This window comes from Lynx rufus, unplaced genomic scaffold, assembly GCF_022079265.1.
Source record: "Lynx rufus isolate CCGP_SWC_20201006 ecotype Redwood Valley unplaced genomic scaffold, mLynRuf1.p SCAF_6, whole genome shotgun sequence".
In the NCBI taxonomy this organism is placed as follows: domain Eukaryota; kingdom Metazoa; phylum Chordata; class Mammalia; order Carnivora; family Felidae; genus Lynx; species Lynx rufus.
The window spans coordinates 135,030,001-135,047,887 of record NW_025814878.1 but is presented as its reverse complement, the minus strand read 5'-3'; the positions used below and the strand labels follow the sequence as shown (position 1 = coordinate 135,047,887).

At 43.7% G+C, this 17,887-nt stretch overlaps 1 protein-coding gene across 3 annotated transcripts in view; it reads left to right on the top strand.

Moving 5' to 3' along the window:
- The window catches only part of KIF13A (kinesin family member 13A), a 209,641-nt gene that overhangs the window by 131,631 nt on the left and 60,123 nt on the right, over positions 1-17,887 (top strand). For all 3 annotated transcript variants that reach the window (XM_047101542.1, XM_047101541.1, XM_047101544.1), the window contains exons 10-13: positions 10,711-10,822; positions 11,207-11,419; positions 14,516-14,626; positions 15,972-16,106. In XM_047101542.1, coding sequence (XP_046957498.1) covers positions 10,711-10,822; positions 11,207-11,419; positions 14,516-14,626; positions 15,972-16,106 — 571 coding nt within the window. The remainder of the gene's footprint in view (positions 1-10,710; positions 10,823-11,206; positions 11,420-14,515; positions 14,627-15,971; positions 16,107-17,887) is intronic.

The following is a 17,887-nucleotide window of genomic DNA, read 5'->3' as shown; positions in this document are numbered from 1 at the left end:
AGCCTTCACCGTCCAGCTCTTGTTTGAAGGTGGAGGAAGGGGCCGTGAGCCCCGGAATGCGGGAAGCCTGTGGAAGGTGGAAATGGCAAGGAGACAGACGGTCCCCTAGGGCGGCCCTGCTGACACCTTGATGTTAGCCCCATGAGACATGTTCTGGACTTCTGGCCTCCAGAACTGTCAGAAAATAGGTGTTGTTTTAAGCCACTGCATTTGTGGTGATTTGTTAGAGCATGAGGAGCACATAGTTTAGGACAATAGGAAGTCACTTCGCTTGAACAAAATGAAAGGAAGGAGGATTTTTTTTTCTGGCCAGACAATGTTGAGACATGCTACTTAAGCCAACGTGTAAGCACGGAACTATTTTTTATGACACCTTGGCCAGCCTGTGGATGCTTGCCGAGTTGGTCTTATGCTTTTCCCAAAATAACCGGTTCAGGGGGAGGGAAGCTGCCTCTGAACCTTTTCCACTGCGCCCCAGTCCAGGGCTGTTTTCTTTTCCCCATATACCTCTCTGATCCCCCTGAGTAGGTGCATATGCCCCTAAAGTCCAGGCCAGGCCCAGGTCTCCAGCACGTGTCCTCCAGGCCCTCGCTCTGGTCATTGGTACATAGAGACCGTATGAATGGGACATCGTCTCTCCACTGGAAGGTTCCCTGGGGTCAGCACAGCTTAGAGATCTTCATGGAAATTGGCCCTCCGTCCCTCACCTGCCGTTCCAAAATCCAGAACGCTCTGAAAACCAAGTGCTTTTTTTTTTTTCTTCACAGCTTGCTTGTTGGTGGAGCCTCACCTGAACTCCCATGAGGCTCTCTTAGTCTTTATCCATATTTATAGTCTTTGTTTACTCATTTAGGGTGGCCACTCATACGTTTAGCTGTAGAAATGTAAATGTATTGTATTATGGGCTGCTGTCCCAGACCTACCCATGGTCATGTGTGATGTATGCACTATACTTCCTAAAATTCAAAAAATTCTGAATTTCTGCACACATGTGGCCCCAAGGATCTCAAAAAAGACATGCAGGCCTACACTTTTTGATCCATTTAGCCAGTATGTATTGAACGCTGACTGGGCATAAGAACACAGGGAAGAGGGGCGCCTGGGTGGCTCAATTGGTTAAGCATCCAACTCTTGATCTCAGCTCAAGTCTTGATTTCAGGGTCGTGAGTTCAAGCCCCATGTTGGGCTCCATGTTAGGCATGATGCCTACTTTAAAAAAAAAAAAAAAAAGAAAAAGAACACAGGAAAGGGTAGATGGGACCCTGGCCTTGGGAAGGTCAAGATCCAACGGGGAAGGAAGACCCTTGGAGGGATAGTCATAATACATTATGTGCAATGGAAACCTATCGAATGGAACTTCTTTGTTATAGAACCTAACTGTGTGACATTTCTGTGCCTCAGTTTCCTCAGCTGTAAAACACAGATGAGGAAGCAGCCTGTGAGTGGGTTTACTGTGAGGATTAAATTAGTTACTATTTGTAAAGTGCTTCTTGGAACAGTGCCTAGCGTAGAGTAAGCGCTGCGTAAGTGTGTACTAACAAGGTAAAAAAAATAAAAATAAAATACATCAAAAGGGCTGCCTGATAGTTCCACAAATGGCTTTTTAAGCCTTAAAATCAGTGCCCTGTCGAGTGCTAAAATTAAAGCCATCTCTGACATGTTTCCTAAGCTTTCCCTCGGCCTCCTATTTGGGCTTCTTTCGATGGAACATTAGTAATCCTCTTACACAGACCTGTCAGGGACTTCACACAGATATTAGTGTTTCTTAATGGGCTATGGATTTCAGAGCCTCATCTCTCCGTAAGCTCTTAAGAGCTTTAAAGCACGCATTATTCCTTCATTTGGTGAGCCGAAACACCTGTGTGGCAGCACCACCGTGGCCTGCTCAGGGCGTGAGGGGAACAGGCCCGTAGACCATCCTCAGGGGACCGCCTGAACACTCAGTCTGCTGCTCTGCCTGTCCGTTGAGGCTGACATGAGGACGCCTGTCTCTGCTGCTGGAGCCCGGCGGGTTAGCTTCTCTAGGAGCTCACTCACATCACGGAACACCAGCTAATACCCTGGGGACTGACGCTGAAAACAGCTCCATCTTCTCAGCAATGGGCAGTTATTAAATGCAAGCAATGTTCATCTAACAAGTATCATTCCGGGTCTCCGTTCCACTTCAATTACCGTGGGTGACAATAAAGTATATACTAAACATTTCCCCAAATGGGCTCTACTCAACATTTGTTCTAGGGATACTAATATATGTTACTCTTTGGGTTCTGTCAAATAATTGTGTTATGATATAGTAAACTAGAAGTCTCGTATTTCTGATGTTTCACATGACCCAATCCTCCTTTTTTCCTTCTTGAGTACTTTCCGTGACTTTTAATCATTTCCTCTCGGAAATCTCGCTTAAACGGATATTGCCTGCTTAACCAAACATGAACTTGTACCTGGGGAGAGTAAAAATGGCCTGCCTCAGTCCATTATTCAAGGGCTGCTGGGGCGGGGAGGTTGGTTATCAGTTTACCACTCGTGCATCGCAGGGCCCAAGGATGTGGGAAGAAAGTCTGAATAAACATCTTTGCATCTACCGCGAGAACCCCACAAAGGACAGAGCAAAAATCTTCTTGGGATGCAGGAGCCACATGTTTTGGGGGCATGTGACATTGCGACTTCAGTGTTTCTCAAAGCATGTTTTGCAAAATACTAGTTCCTCAAGTGGCTCTGGGAAGAAAAGGATCCTTGGGCAAATCGTTTTGAGAAAAGCTGCTTAAACAGCCTTCCTTTGGAGATTTCCCTGCTAACATGTCCAATAAATCCTTCAGTAATGAATCCCATATTAACTTTGACTTATTCCCTGAACTTATTTGATGACAGAATTCTAGGTATAACACAGATTAAAATCTCCAGAAAAGATATTCTAAAGAACTTGTTTTTGGATATGTTGGTGTATTTCACTACAGTGCTGGAAATGGAAAAGAGACAGGAGATGGGACTTGTTAGATGCAAATCACTGGCTTGGAATGACTTGTGCTGGCCACTGGAAACTAGTGGGGGGCAGAATGGGGCCTGTTCTGCAGGTACCACGGCTTTCTTTCCACTCCTGCCGTGGGATGGCATTGGCCTTTCCCCCATTTTGCCACACACACTCTTTGTGTTTCTCCTTTTCTGATACAAGTGGAAACTTACTGGGGAAAAGTACTAAATCAAGTCCACTGACTTCATTATCTTCCAACTATTCTTTAAAAGTCAAGGATTGCATTCTGCTATAAGCAACAGCTGTCGTGATGACCCAATGATGGATTTCTTTTCCCCATGTACCAAGAAGTCCAGAGGCTTGTAGAGCACCTCAAAAATGCTATCAAGCACACAGCTCTACTAACCTTACTGTGTGTTCACCTTGTCCTCATGACCTCAAGATGGCTCTGCCATTCTAGGCATTGTATCCTTATCTGTGTTCCAAACAAGGGGGTCAGGGGGGGAAGGAAGGGCCAAGGACCACCAGCTTCTGGCTTATATCTACTAAATATATACCTTCTCTATCAAACAAAGCTTCCTTGGAAGACCACCCAGTCAGTATGGTCTCCCTATATCTCAGAGCTGGATTTCATGCCTTTCCAGAGCTACAGAGGACTCTGAAAAGTGGAGTTTTTAGCCCAGCATAATCTTCCCAGCAAAATCAGGGTTCTGTTAGCAAGTAAGAAGGGGAGAATGGATGTTGGGTCAGTATCCACAGAGGGTACCAAAACCATGATTGAATTAGTCCTTTTTTAGAAAGAGATCCGTGGTCTGTTCTTCAGTATATTCTAGACTCAGTTTTACTCAGCAGATACCGCTTTCTGTAAGCAAGGCACAGTAATTGTATGATGTAACAAGGTCTCTGCCCTCAAAGCAATCATAACCTTAAGTAGAAAAAGATAGAGAAATACAAATACAGTCAATTCTAGCAATGCTTAACTGCAATTATGACCTTAGAAAAAGATCATTAGAAAAATAGGTAAAATAATATAATATTTGAAATCCATCCTGGAGAGTACAGATAACTCCCATCACATCATATCCACTGTTAAGGGAAGGAATCCGGTGGTCACAGTTTCAAGGAAAACTATGCAGGTTGGAGGAAGGTACAGAAAAGGAAAAAAAAAAATGCTTATGACCAGGTTTATCTCATTGATTGTATTCATTGGAGCTGCTTTTATTTTGTTTCTGATCCTCCTAAGTTTTATTTATTCATATTTTTTATGTTTATTTATTTTGAGAAAGAGAGCACACACCTGTGTGCATGAGCTGGGGAGGGGGGCAGGTGGGGGGAGGTGGAGAGAGAGAGAGAGAGAGAGGGAGGGAGAGATCTAAGCTATCAGCATGAACCCCACGAGGGGCTCTATCCCACCAACCATGAGATCATGACCCCAACCGAAATCAAAAGTTGGTCACCCAACCAACTAAGCCACCCAGGCTCCCGTATTTACTTTCTTTTTAGTCTCAAATTCTCCATTGTTATAGATAGGTAGATTTTAACAGTCTCTGTCTTAAAACATGGCTGTCTGTTCACAAATGTTATCCCCTAGCCTAATCCTTCTGTCCTCTCCAGTCAGTGTTTACTCTGTGCCCGCCACCCCAGCCCAAGAACTTCTGGAAAGGTTAAGAATTTCCTTACTGTCTCCACCTCCTGTAGGTTCAGGAAAGGAGCTGTGCTTTGGTAGAATTAGATTCCTGGAGCAGTTTTTTCAGCCTCTCAAATTTGCAAACAGCCCCACCCTGTTCAGGAAACCTGTGAGCGCCCATTTGACTCCAGCATGAGAAGGCAGTGCTAGCAGGATCCAGTAATTTGTGATTTTCTTATATTCTTAAGCTCCCTAGGAATTAAATTACTGTTAAAATACTTAAGCCCCTTGTTCAGTTTTCACGCATTGAACTTTCATACTTTCAGAAGCCCGTGAATCATTGCTTCCAGGTCCAACGTAGCAGTAGCACCCCCACCTTGTCACTGGATGACCTGGTTACCCCTCACCCATCATGGAGCCCCCTTACTCTGCAGTTCATTTCTTTTTGTTCCAAGGAGGCAGTGGGTCAAGACAGAGTCCTTGTTTTGAATATGTGCACACGATCAGGTAAAAGGCTTCTACTAATGATAACCTTCTCCAACTGGTTAAGTTACAGAGTACAGAGTAGAGTACACACAAGACGGAGTCATGTGATCATGTCCGCCCAGCCCCGCCCCTCCGCTGTGGCCGGTCACGTGCCCTACCTGCTGACGGTGCTCGTGCTCGGTGCTCTCAGTGCACACGCACGTGGTCCTGTAGACGTTGATGACATCGTGCTACCCTTGCCCGTTTTCTCTCAAAGCACTCGTGTGATTTTTTTTTGTGCCCTTGTTTAGGAGTGCCCAGACCCTTCTTTTTTCACTCCTGACACTATCAAATTAGAAAGTAGGAGCAGTTGCCACAAGGCAGAGTTAGATTTTGTCTGGATGAAAAATACATAACTCCAAAATGTGTTTTCCTAGCAAGGGCTACTGTTCCCTTTAGATTGCTAATATGGGCCTTGGAATCACTGAGCTCTTTATAGTCTGTATGAATTGAAGTAATTTTTGCCGTGTTTAAGTCCTAAACACTGGTTCTGTTCAAAGAATTGTTTTCAACTGAAAATTTTATTTCGATAGTTGTGAAGTGTGAAAGATGCCCTATATGCTATATTAAAGCAGAAATTTGTTTTTGCCTTAAATTTCTGCTTTCTTCTATTTCATATATAGCACATGCCTTTCTTTTCTCAACTCCTTCCTTCTTACCTTCCTCCCTCCCTCACTCCCTTCCTTCCTCTTTTTCTCTCTCTTTTTTAGAGAGGGAGAGAGAGCACAGGAGAAGGGCAGAGAGAGAATGAGAGAAAATCTTTTTTTATTTTTATTGTTTAATGTTGATTTATTAATTGAGAGGAGAGAAGGAATGGGGGAGGGACAGAGAGAGAGAGAGAGAGAGAGAAGAGAGAGAATCCCAAGCAGGCTCTGTGCTGTCAGCACACGGCTCAAACCCATGAACTATGAGATCATGACCTGGGCCTAAATCAAGAGTTGGAAGCTCAACCTACTGAGCCACCCAGGCACCCCTTTACTTAACTTTTTAAATTGAATTTTATTTCATCATGGTAAGTATACTCTTGAACCGCCATCCCCCTGCCCCCTCCCCTCTGGTAGCCATCAGTTTGTTCTCTAGCCTTAAGAGTCTATTTCTTGATTTGTCTCTCTTTTTCCTTTGCTTGTTTTTTTTTTTTTTTAATTTTTAATGTTTATTTATTTTTGAGAGAGAGAGACACACATTGCAAACAGGGGAGAGGCAGAGAGAGGGAGACACAGAATCCGAAGCAGGCTCCGGGCTCTGAGCTGTCAGCACAGAGCCTGACATGGGGCTCAAACCCACAAACTGCGGGATCATGACCTGAGTAGAAGTTGTACGCTTAACCGGCTGAGCCACCGGGGCACCCCTGCTTGTTTTGTTTCTTAAATTCCACATATGAGTGGGATCATATGGTATTTATCTTTCTCAGATTGACTTATTTTGCTTAGCATTATACTCTCTAGCTGTATCTGTGTTGTTGCAAATGACAAGATTTCATTCTTTTTATGGCTGAATAATATTCCATTGTATGTAGATACCACATCTTCTTTATCCATTCATTTACTGATGGACACTTGGGCTGTTTCTATAATTTGGCTTTTGTAGATAATGTTGCAGTAAACATAGGGGTGCATGTATCCCTTTGAATAGTATCCCTTTGAATTTTTTAAAGTTTATTTATTTTGAGAGAGATCACAGAGCATGGGATTGGGGGGGGGGGCAGCAGGCAGAGAGAAAGAGAGAATTCCAAGCAGGCCCCTGCACTGTCAACTCAGAGCCCAACATGGGGCTGAAACCCATGAACTATGACCTTATGACCTGAGTCAAAACCAAAAGCCAGATGCTTAACTGACTGAGCCATGCAGGCACACCCTGTATTATTGTATTTTTAAGGTACATATCCACTAGTGTGATTACTGGATCGTAGGGTAGTTCTGTTTTTAATTTTTTGAGGTACCTCCATGCTCTTTACCACAGTGGCTGTATTAGTTTGCATTCTCACCAACAGTGCATGAAGGTTCCTTTTTCTCCACATCCTCACTAATTTGTTTCTTGTGTTGTTGACTTTAGCCATTCTGACAGATGTGAGGTGATAGTTCATTGTAGTTTTTATTTGCATTTTCCTGATGGTGAATGATGTTGAACATCTTTTCATGTGTCGGTTGGCCATCTGTATGTCTTTGGAGAAATGTCGATTCATGTCTTCTGCCCATTTTTAATAGGATTATTTGTCTTTGGGTGTTGAGTCATATTAGTTCTTTATATTTTTGGGGTACTAACTCTTTATCGGATATGTCATTTGCAAATACCTTCTGAGATTCAGTAAGTTGTCTTTTAGTTTTATTGATTGTTTCCTTCTCTGTGTAAAAACTTTTTATTTTGATGTAGTCCCAGTAGTTTATTTTTGCCATGTTCTTTCTTAAAGTTGTTACCTTTGGGAGGAGTGATGCAGTGATTGAACTTGAATTTTTTTTTTAAACAGCTATATTGAGAAATGATTCACATACACATACTTTGCCATTTAAAAATGTACAATTCAGTGGCTTTTTTATCAGAATGTATAACCATCATCATGATCAAATTTGAAAACATTTCCATCATCCCCAGAGAAACTTTGTGTCTAAGTCATTCCCCATTTACACCACCCCAGCCCTGGGCAACCACTGCTTTCATCCCTATAGATTCGCCTATTCTGGGTATTTCTTTAAAAAAAAATTTTTTTTTAACGTTTATTTATTTTTGAGACAGAGAGAGACAGAGCATGAACAGGGGAGGGGCAGAGAGAGAGGGAGACACAGAATCTGAAACAGGCTCCAGGCTCTGAGTGGTCAGCACAGAGCCTGACGCGGGGCTCGAACTCACAGACCGCGAGATCATGACCTGAGCCGAAGTCGGACGCTTAACCGACTGTGCCACCCAGGCGCCCCATCTGGGTATTTCATAATAATGGAATCATTATGCAGCTGTATTAGTTTCCCAATGTTATCATAGAAGATTACCACAAACTGGGTAATTTACAACAACAGAAATTTGTTTTGTTACGATTCTGGAGGCCAGAAGTGCAAAATCAGGGGATTGGCAGAGCTAGTTCCTTCTTGGGGCTCAGAGGGAAAATCTGTTGCATGCTTCTGTCCTACCACCTTCTAGTGGTGGCTGGCTCTCCTTGACCTTCCTTGGCTTGTAGATACATCTCTTCCATCTCTCCTCTGTTCTCACATGGCCTGCTCCCCTGTTGCCTGTGTGTCTTCACAGCCGTCTTAGAAGGGTACCAGGCATTGGATTACAGCCGTCTTTAAGTCAGTATCATCTCCTCTTAACTAATCACATCTGCAAAAACCCTATTTCCAGATGAGATTACATGTCAGGTTCTGGTGAACGTGAATTTGGGGTACACAGTATTCAACCCAGGACATTGGCCTTTGGTGTTTGGCTTCTTTCACTTATCATAACTTTTCTTTTTTTTTTTTTTTTAATTTTTTTTTTTTCAACGTTTATTTATTTTTGGGACAGAGAGAGACAGAGCATGAACAGGGGAGGGGCAGAGAGAGAGGGAGACACAGAATTGGAAACAGGCTCCAGGCTCCGAGCCATCAGCCCAGAGCCCGACGCGGGGCTCGAACTCACGGACCGCGAGATCGTGACCTGGCTCAGGTCGGACGCTTAACCGACTGCGCCACCCAGGCGCCCCACTTATCGTAACTTTTCAAGCTTCATCCATGTTGTAGCTTCTGTCAGAATCCTCTCTTGTGGCTGAATAATATAGTCCACTGTGAGGACATACCACACTTTAGTCATCATTTGGTGGACAGACATGTGGGTGGTTTCTACATTGTGGCTATTGCGAATAATGCAGCTGTGAACACTCTTGTACAAGAGTGTTTTTTTGTATGGACATATGTTTTCTTTTCTTTTGGGGTGGATTTAACTTTTGAATCTGTCAATTATAATGTATGTATTTATGTCACTTTGCAGGAACGGCTATTATTAAAATTCTGGCTCGTGTTCTGCCTCTTGAGTTTGCATTGTATTTCAATGACTTTTCAAGTGACTCACCTTTGAGCAATTATGTTTTGTGAGAGATATGCTTTGTTTCAACTCATTTAATGGAAGTCTCTTGTTAACATTAGAAAGCTATCTAGTCCTTCATGCTAAACTCTGGTCACTTGCTGAATTGTGCTCTTTTTTGTTTTTATAAATAGGTCATAGCATTTAATTTTTTAACCATTCACAAAGCATTTTCTCTTTGTGATATCATGTAAGCTTCCCTGCACTCCTGGGAGATCTCCTGAGGAGTTCTCTCTTTTCTGGCTGCTAAACTTGGGATTTCCTTTTAAAAGCGTACTTGGGGGGCGTCTGGGTGGCGCAGTCGGTTAAGCGTCCGACTTCAGCCAGGTCACGATCTCGCGGTCCGTGAGTTCGAGCCCCGCGTCAGGCTCTGGGCTGATGGCTCGGAGCCTGGAGCCTGTTTCCGATTCTGTGTCTCCCTCTCTCTCTCTGCCCCTCCCCCGTTCATGCTCTGTCTCTCTCTGTCCCAAAAATAAATAAACGTTGAAAAAAAAAAATTTTAAAGCGTACTTGGTACTTAACTGTGACACAGTAGGATGTTCTTCATCCCTCAAGTCCGCAAATCTGTTGTTTTTGTGGTGATCTTTTCTCCAGGTTCAGAGAACATGTGTTAGCGTCCAGGGAATGCTCAGGGGACTACTCCAGCCTGTACCAGAGTCCCCTGGAGGGCTGGTTAAAGCAGAGTGCTGGGTCCCACCACGAGTGTCTATAGGTCTGGGATGGGGTGGGGCCTGAGAACGTGCATTTGTAACAAGGTCCTAAGTCATGCTGGTGCTTTTGTTCCCAGCATCATGATTTGAGCCTATACAGTTAAATATATGTACCATCTTGGGTATTGTTCATCCAGGGCCTCTCAAAATTTAGCATGCCTGTGAATCACCTGGAAATGCCTTTCGCTCGTTCTGACTCAGTAGGCCTGGGGAGGCTTCCAAGAGCCTTTGTTTCTAACCAGCTCTTGGGGGACACCAGTGCTGCTCTCTGTAGCAGGTGTTGAAAGAGTAGCCATATGCTGTCCTCTGCTTGGGTGGGTCATTGTTCTGTACAGCTGTAAAAACTCCAGACTGAAGTAAACTTGCCAGCTGTAACAGATGAACGGCAGCTACCCTGTAACATGTAGGGAAAAGTTCTCTTCAAGTTACGTGGTTATTACGGAAAACAAAATGAGAGCCCGAATGGTCCGAATTCTACCCAAAATGTAAAATGGTTCAGACTTTCAACATAATATTTGGAGTAAATTAAAATTCCCTAGAATGATCGCTTAAATGTATGCTCCCAGGTTCTGAAATGTTTGTCTCACAGGCCCTGTGATTGAACAGAATCGATTCTCACAGGGATTCTGAATTCATTCTTTTAAATTAATGGAGTTACTTTCTGTTTTTCTTTTTCTTAGCTTCTTGACAAATTAATGTAAACTTGGTTATATCAACTTTAGGGCCTTGGTGTTCTGCATACTTTTTCCCTAATGCCTGGAACGATTATTGTTTTATGCAAACAACATAACCATTCCATAAAGCTAATTTCTAAATGTTTTTTCTTTTGGCAGATCCCTTACAACCTTGGGGTTGGTTATATCCTCGCTGGCTGACCAGGCAGCTGGCAAGGGTAAAAACAAATTTGTGCCTTATCGAGATTCAGTGCTCACTTGGCTTCTTAAGGTAATTCATTGTTCTAGTGTGTTCCTTTCCAACTAAAACCTGGCTGTTTCAGAGGAGGCAGCTGAAAGGTGTGTGCAGAGCTAACCAGATACAGCACAACCCCCCACCAATACTGTTAATCCGAATTCCTAGGAATGCAGAATGAAAACTCATTCCTGTTGCCTCTTTTGCCCCCATGATAACGCTATTCATCAGGCATTGTTCGTTGTTGTGACTATAGAGAAACCACACCTCATCATAAAATGACTCATGAAATACGGTTCCATTTCCACAACACATTTTCTTCACAGAGAATGTCATATATGCATGTCTTCAGCTTCCATCATACATGTTGTGCACAGAATGGGGATCATTTCCTAAGAGGCTACTGGAAATATTTTGCAGGATAACTTGGGGGGCAACAGCCAGACCTCTATGATAGCCACCATTAGCCCAGCAGCAGACAACTATGAGGAGACCCTGTCCACCCTGCGATACGCGGATAGAGCCAAAAGGATCGTTAACCACGCCATTGTGAACGAGGACCCCAATGCCAAAGTCATCCGGGAGCTGCGGGAGGAGGTAGAGAAACTGAAGGAGCAGCTCTCGCAGGCTGAGGTAAGATCAGCCTGGTGCTCCCTGTTTTTGAGATCCCCTGGCGTGTCCTATCTGAGTCGGGGAGGACGTGGTAGCCTGAAGTTTTAGGTCATCTCCGTGCATTCGGCATTTCTGAGTGACATCTTCTGTATGCTAAGCATATAGCCATCTGTCCTAGGAACTTAACCTCCAATCAACTAAAAGTGAGTTGTTGCTACTGCCTAATTGCTTGCCTTGGTAGATCAGTTGGCCCTTGGGCACCGATCTTGTCCAGTGTGAAATCCTAAGAACCAAATGGGTTGTTTTTATTAACATTGTACACTCTGTGCCCATAGGGCCTTGCGGTTTTCAGAGAAATTAGTTCTATGTCCTCTCTTCCTTAAGTCAGGGAAGGCAGCATGATGGAAGAGAAACATTAGGAAAAGAACTCAGAAATCTTTTATTTTGCTTCATGTATATCAGCTCCTGGCAGGAAACAAAATCGGTCATTTCTCATTGTTACCACCTTTCCTTGGCTTTACCCAGCTTTAATAATCACACCCTCTTCTAAGTAGCTATTGCTTTTTGCAAGTTACTGGGTGAGGCATCCGGCTCATTTGAAATAGGTAATAGGACTGAAATGAAGGCCGAGTAAGTGCCTTAATGTAAGTCACGTGCTTCCCCCTGCCTCACTTGGGTGTGGACCTAGGGCTGCTGAGTTCACATTCCTTCATACCACTCCCTTCTGACCCCTCCCTTCTGAGAGAGTAGTAAACGAGGGGGGGAGGGGTGGAGGGTAATACTATTATTTTTTGAGCACTTGTGTACCAGGCCCTGTTGAAATACTTTTTGTCTATCAGCTTCTCTAGTCAAAAAGATAATCAATAGGAGATTGAGGCAAACAGAAAGGGAGTCACAGCCCAGGATCTGAACTTCCCATTCGTTGGTGATCATGGAGTTGCACTGACAAGGCATTGTCTTCTTCCAGCTTGGGCTTCTGAAGTGCAGGAAGCCTTGTTTTATTCCTTGTTTTCATCCCTAACCCCTAGTGCAACACTGATACTGGAGAGCGCTTAGCACAATGCTGGTGCATCGTAAGTGCTCAATAAGTGTTGCTACCTCCTGTTATTATCATGATTATAAGCATTCAGTGCATCAAACATACTTTTTCATTGATGCCAAGAAGGTAGCAAAACACCTGGAAAATAAAACACTGTGGGAGGCCTGGGTGGTTCATTCGGTTGAGCGTCTGACCTCAGGTCATGATCTCACAGTTTGTGAGTTCGAGTCCCACGTTGGGCTCTGTGCTGACAGCTCAGAGCCCACTTCGGATCCTCTGTCCCCCTCTCTTTGTTCCTCCCCTTCTTGTTCCCTCTCTCAAAAACAAATAAAACATTAAAAAAAAACAAATTAAGGGTGCCCGGGTAGCTCAGTCGGTTAAGCGTCTGCCTTCGGCTCGGGTCATGAATCTCTTGGTTCGTGAGTTCGAGTCCCACATTGGGCTCTCTGCTGTCAGCACACAGCCTGCTTCAGATCCTCCGTTCCTGTCTCTCTCTGCCCCTCCCCCACTCACTCACAGACTCCCTCTCTCTCTCTCTTAAAAGAATAAATAAACTTAAATATAAAAATACCAATAAACTTTGAAGAGCCATGATCCTAGGAGGAAAATGTAATGGTTCTGCAGTCAGTACATACGTGGATGAGCTCCTTCTTTCCTCTTGTCTCTGAACCTGCCTTTCTGCCATGACCATGTAATCCAGGCCAGATGGTAGAATGATGCCTGGCCAAAGAGAACAGAAGAGGAGCCACAGTGGGTTCACCTAGGGTTTTCATGGGTGTCCCCTTATACCCAGCACTGAGTGTCCCTCGCAGACTCTGTTCCCGCTGTGACCTCGGTACCTCAGGGAGAGTCCACAACATTGCCGCTGTGGCCTCTTGTCCAAGTCTGCCATCTTTCTTGTTCATGGGCTTACACTTTGTGGAGGCTCATGTTGCCATAGGGGGTCAAAGCATGCCATTGCCAAGTAAAGCCCCCCAAGTAAAAGCTTAGCTTAAAAAAGCTTTATATATATACATCTGTATTTAGACCCCTTAGTTATTCTCACTCTGCAGACTCAGAGGGAAATTCCTACCCTTTTACCCAGATGTCTTGTTTCCAAGGGAGTAATGAATACACAAGGTTTTTATCACCATCCATTAAAAAAAATTTTTTTTCATGTTTATTTATTTTTGAGAGAGAGACAGAGCACTGCAGGGGAGGGGCAGAGAGGGAGACACAGAATCCAAAGCAGACTCCAGGCTCTGAGCTGTCAGTACAGAGCCTGACACGGGGCTTGAATCCACGAGCTGTGAGATTATGACCTGAGTCAACGCTTAACTGACTAAGCCACCCAGGCGCCCCAGAAAAGGAGTTTTAAATGATCCAGAGTCCAATTTTAAAATAAATGAAAAGAGGGGCGCCTGGGTGGCCCAGTAGGTTAAGCGTCCAACTTCAGCTCAGGTCATGATCTCGCGGTCTGTGAGTTCGAGCCCCACGTCGGGCTCTGTGCTGACAGCTCAGAGCCTGGAGCCTGTTTCAGATTCTGTGTCTCCCTCTCTCTGACCCTCCCCCATTCATGCTCTGTCTCTCCCTGTCTCAAAAATAAAATAAAAACGCTAAAAATTTTAACATAAAATAAAATAAAATAAAAGAGAAGAGAAGAATCTTCACTTTTCCTGGTAGGTTATCACTGGGATGTGTTTATTGATGATGTGTGTTGATCTCTGTCTTGCTGGGGAAAAAAAAAAAAGGTAACAGTGCTTAAGTTACCTTTGTTACGTTTCTGTTTTGAAGACAAACTTTAGCATCTTTTAGGTCTCTAAATGTGAAATTTAAGTACGATGGATAAAATTATTCTGTAGTGATTTGTATCAGTTTAATTCAGGGCACTGGTATTCCTTTTCCCCTCTAAAGAGTAGCAGCCATTTATTCTTACATTTCTTTTTATTAATAAAGATGTACAAGTCCACCCTGACAGTGTATGACTTAATTGCTTCCAACAGACTGTTGATAGCCACTTCAGAAGCACAGTAAAGGATTGTTTTATGAATAATGGTGGGAAAAAATAGAAAATCAGATATCTCTGGTTTCATTTTAAGGCTATGAAGGCCCCTGAACTAAAAGAGAAGCTTGAAGAATCTGAAAAGCTGATCAAAGAACTAACAGTGACTTGGGAAGAGAAGCTGAGGAAAACAGAAGAAATCGCACAGGTAGCCCGATAATTTAGGCCTAAAATCTTGTGATTCTTTTTCATTTGCCATCTTTTCTGCGTAGCCACTCATCATCCTCCCAAAGCCATTCAAGGACCTCTTTCTGCTCACCAAGACTGCAAAGATCACTTTTAGAGACTGTAACTTCATTGTCCTTTATCAACTACCATTTAGTCCATTTATTTGCTAGGAGCACTGAGCTGGAACAGGCATGGTCTACAGGAAACACTGTTAATGTTTCCTGCTTTTCTATTTTGTGATTTTACATCACCCGGCAAAGTGTGCTACCTGACTGGCCGAGAATTTATAACCTACCACTCATCATGGTCTTTTCCCCAGTGTATTTGATTTTGGGGGCTTGTAAGAAAATGTTGTATGAACTTTACTTGAGAAACGATATGAAGCAACGACTAATTGTGCACTTGTGTGTGAGTGGGTGTGTTTTATGAATCTGCACTATACATTTTGTGAACATTTTAATCTCACTGACTACTTGGAAATATTGGCCCATCCCAATCAGGTAGCTTGAAAGCAGTAACTGGGACCTAGTCAAGCCTTTTGCTTATATGTTTCTCGTAGGTGTTATTCTCACACAGACCCGTGCTCACGTACCCCACACACGTACTGCTGACTTCCTGTCTCTCATCCATTGCTTCGTACTTCTTCACGGCACTTTATCATCCCTGGAAATTCTGTTTTGCTTGTCTGGTTTTTTTTTGTTTCTTGTTTTTTTTCTTTTATGGTCTGTCTCTTTCTACTAGAATATAAGTTTTCACAAAAGGGACTTTGTTTTGCTTGCTGTTGTAGATCAGTACTTCCTGCCCCCATCTCCCATGACTTTCCCACGTTTACTAGGGTTATTATCACCTGAAATCAGGCAATATGCCCAGTCTTCCCTGTGCCCTCACAACACCTTGCTCTTACCTTACTTCTCCTCCATTTCTTCCTGTGGAATTCTTATACTTCAAGAGACATCGCAAGTATATTCTTTTCCTGAAGCCTTTCCTGGTCTCTGAATACATCATGGGCTCCTTCCTTGGAAGCCCCATAGTACCTTGTTCCTCTCCGGTGACACAGGGCTCTTCTCCTCTGATTTAGGTATGTGGTCTTGTCCCCTCGACTGGACTATAAACCCCTTAAACGGAAGATGGTATCTGGTTTACTCTTAGCACCCTTTTAACACGGACACAAGACGTCACGCATTTTAGAGACTCCCTAAACTTGGTTGTGATGTGTGATTTCATTGGCATTGTCCCCAGAAAGAGTGACGTAAACTTTCCATGGATACATCTTGTCAGTAGAGCAACAAATAGAGTCCCCTGTGTTTGTCTGTTTTTGTGCCCAGGAGAGACAACGACAGCTTGAAAGTATGGGGATTTCCCTGGAGACATCGGGTATCAAGGTGGGAGATGATAAGTGCTACTTAGTCAACCTGAACGCGGACCCTGCTCTTAACGAGCTTCTGGTTTATTATTTAAAGGTAAGAGAGTATATAAGTAGATGGTTGCAATCCTGATGCATTCACATATCACTCCCATTGGAATCTGGGCACCTGTACCCATGATTTGGCTTTTTGAATGTTTTATTTATTTTTGAGAGACAAAGCACAAGCAGGGGAGGGGCAGAGAGAGAGAGAGAGAGAGAGAGAGAGACAGAGACACAGACACAGACACAGACACAGACACAGACACAGACACAGAATCCGAAGCAGGCTCCGGGCTCCGAGCTGTCAGCACATAGCCCCACGTGGAGCTCTGACCCACGAACCGTGCAATCATGACCCGAGAAGAAGTTGGATGCTTAACCAACTGAGCCACCCAGGTGCCCCTGGTTTTGCTTTTTGTATCCAGCTTAGCCCTCATTGAAAGAGGAGGGATAGTGCAGTCAGGTTACCGTTGAGAGTGAAAACCTCCCCTCTGGCAACCATCAGTTTGTTCTCTATATTTATGGGTCTGCTTCTGCTTTTTCTTTGTTTGCTTGTTTGTTTGTTTGTTTAGATTCCACATAAAGCAAAATCATATGGTGTTTATCTTTCTCTGTCAGACCACACTTTTGGAAATGCTGGTTTATTTTGTTAAAGTGAAAAATGAGACATCTGTTTGAAATAGGGTACCTGATAGGGCACTGATATGGGGTACCCCAAAAGACATAGAGCCTTTTTAATATGCACACACACACACACACACACACACACACACACACAATTCCTGAGTTATGATAGTATATAAATGTATGTGGCAGTACATAACTCTCAAGGATTAGAGACCTGGAGACTTGAAGGCAGCTTATGTAACTGCCCACATACCGAAATCTCTAAATGAAGAGCTATTACCCACTTGCAAAAAGTCAAATAAGTGCCTTGTTAAGGATTCTGATCTGCCTAGTTAATATAAAAAATGCGATGGAAAATAAGCTAGAATTCAGGAAAGGAGCCTCAGTTTTCCCTCATCCTTTCTATTTTACTTTTCCCAGAGACCTAAATATGGGGCAGATGGTCCCTGACTTATTAAGCCCACTAATGGACTCAAGGTCTGTTTGTTTAGAACATGACTAAGGTGTAAGGAATTGTGTCCAAAATCCTAATTTTGAAAGACCAAGCTTTCTGTTGAATAGGGAAATATTACTATCATGGTGACTCTGATTTTTAGAGCAACGAAAGAAACAAAGGGACGAGCAGTGGACCGCCTCCCCAGGAGTCACAGTCCTCCTGTGTCTGGGGTTTGAGGTACTTGAAGTCCTGCTCATCTGCATTCTATAGCCCACAGGCTTCCACACTCTATGTAGGATTGGTATTCAACACTCAACTACTGGGGCGCCTGGGCGGCTCAGTTGGTTGAGCATCCAACTCTTGATTTCGGCTCAGGTCGTGATCCCAGGATTGTGGGATTGAGCCCTGGGTGGGGCTCTGCACTGAGCATGGAGCTTGCTTGAGATTTTCCCTCTCTCTCTCTTTCTCTCCCCCCCTCCTCGCCCCTCCCCTGCTTATGTGCTCAAACTCTCTCTCTCTCTCTCTCTCAAATTAAAAACATAGAGGCACCTGGGTAGCTCAGTTGGTTAAGTGTCTGACTCTTGATTTTGACTTAGGTTATGATCTCACGGTTCATGAGTTAGAGCCCCACATCAGGCTCTATGTTGACAGTGCAGAGCCTGCTTGGGATTCTCTCTCTCTCCCTCCCTCTCTCTGCCTCTCCCCTGCTCGTTCTCTCTCTGTCTCACTCTGTTTCAAAAATAAATAAATAAGTACAAATGTCATGGAAGATT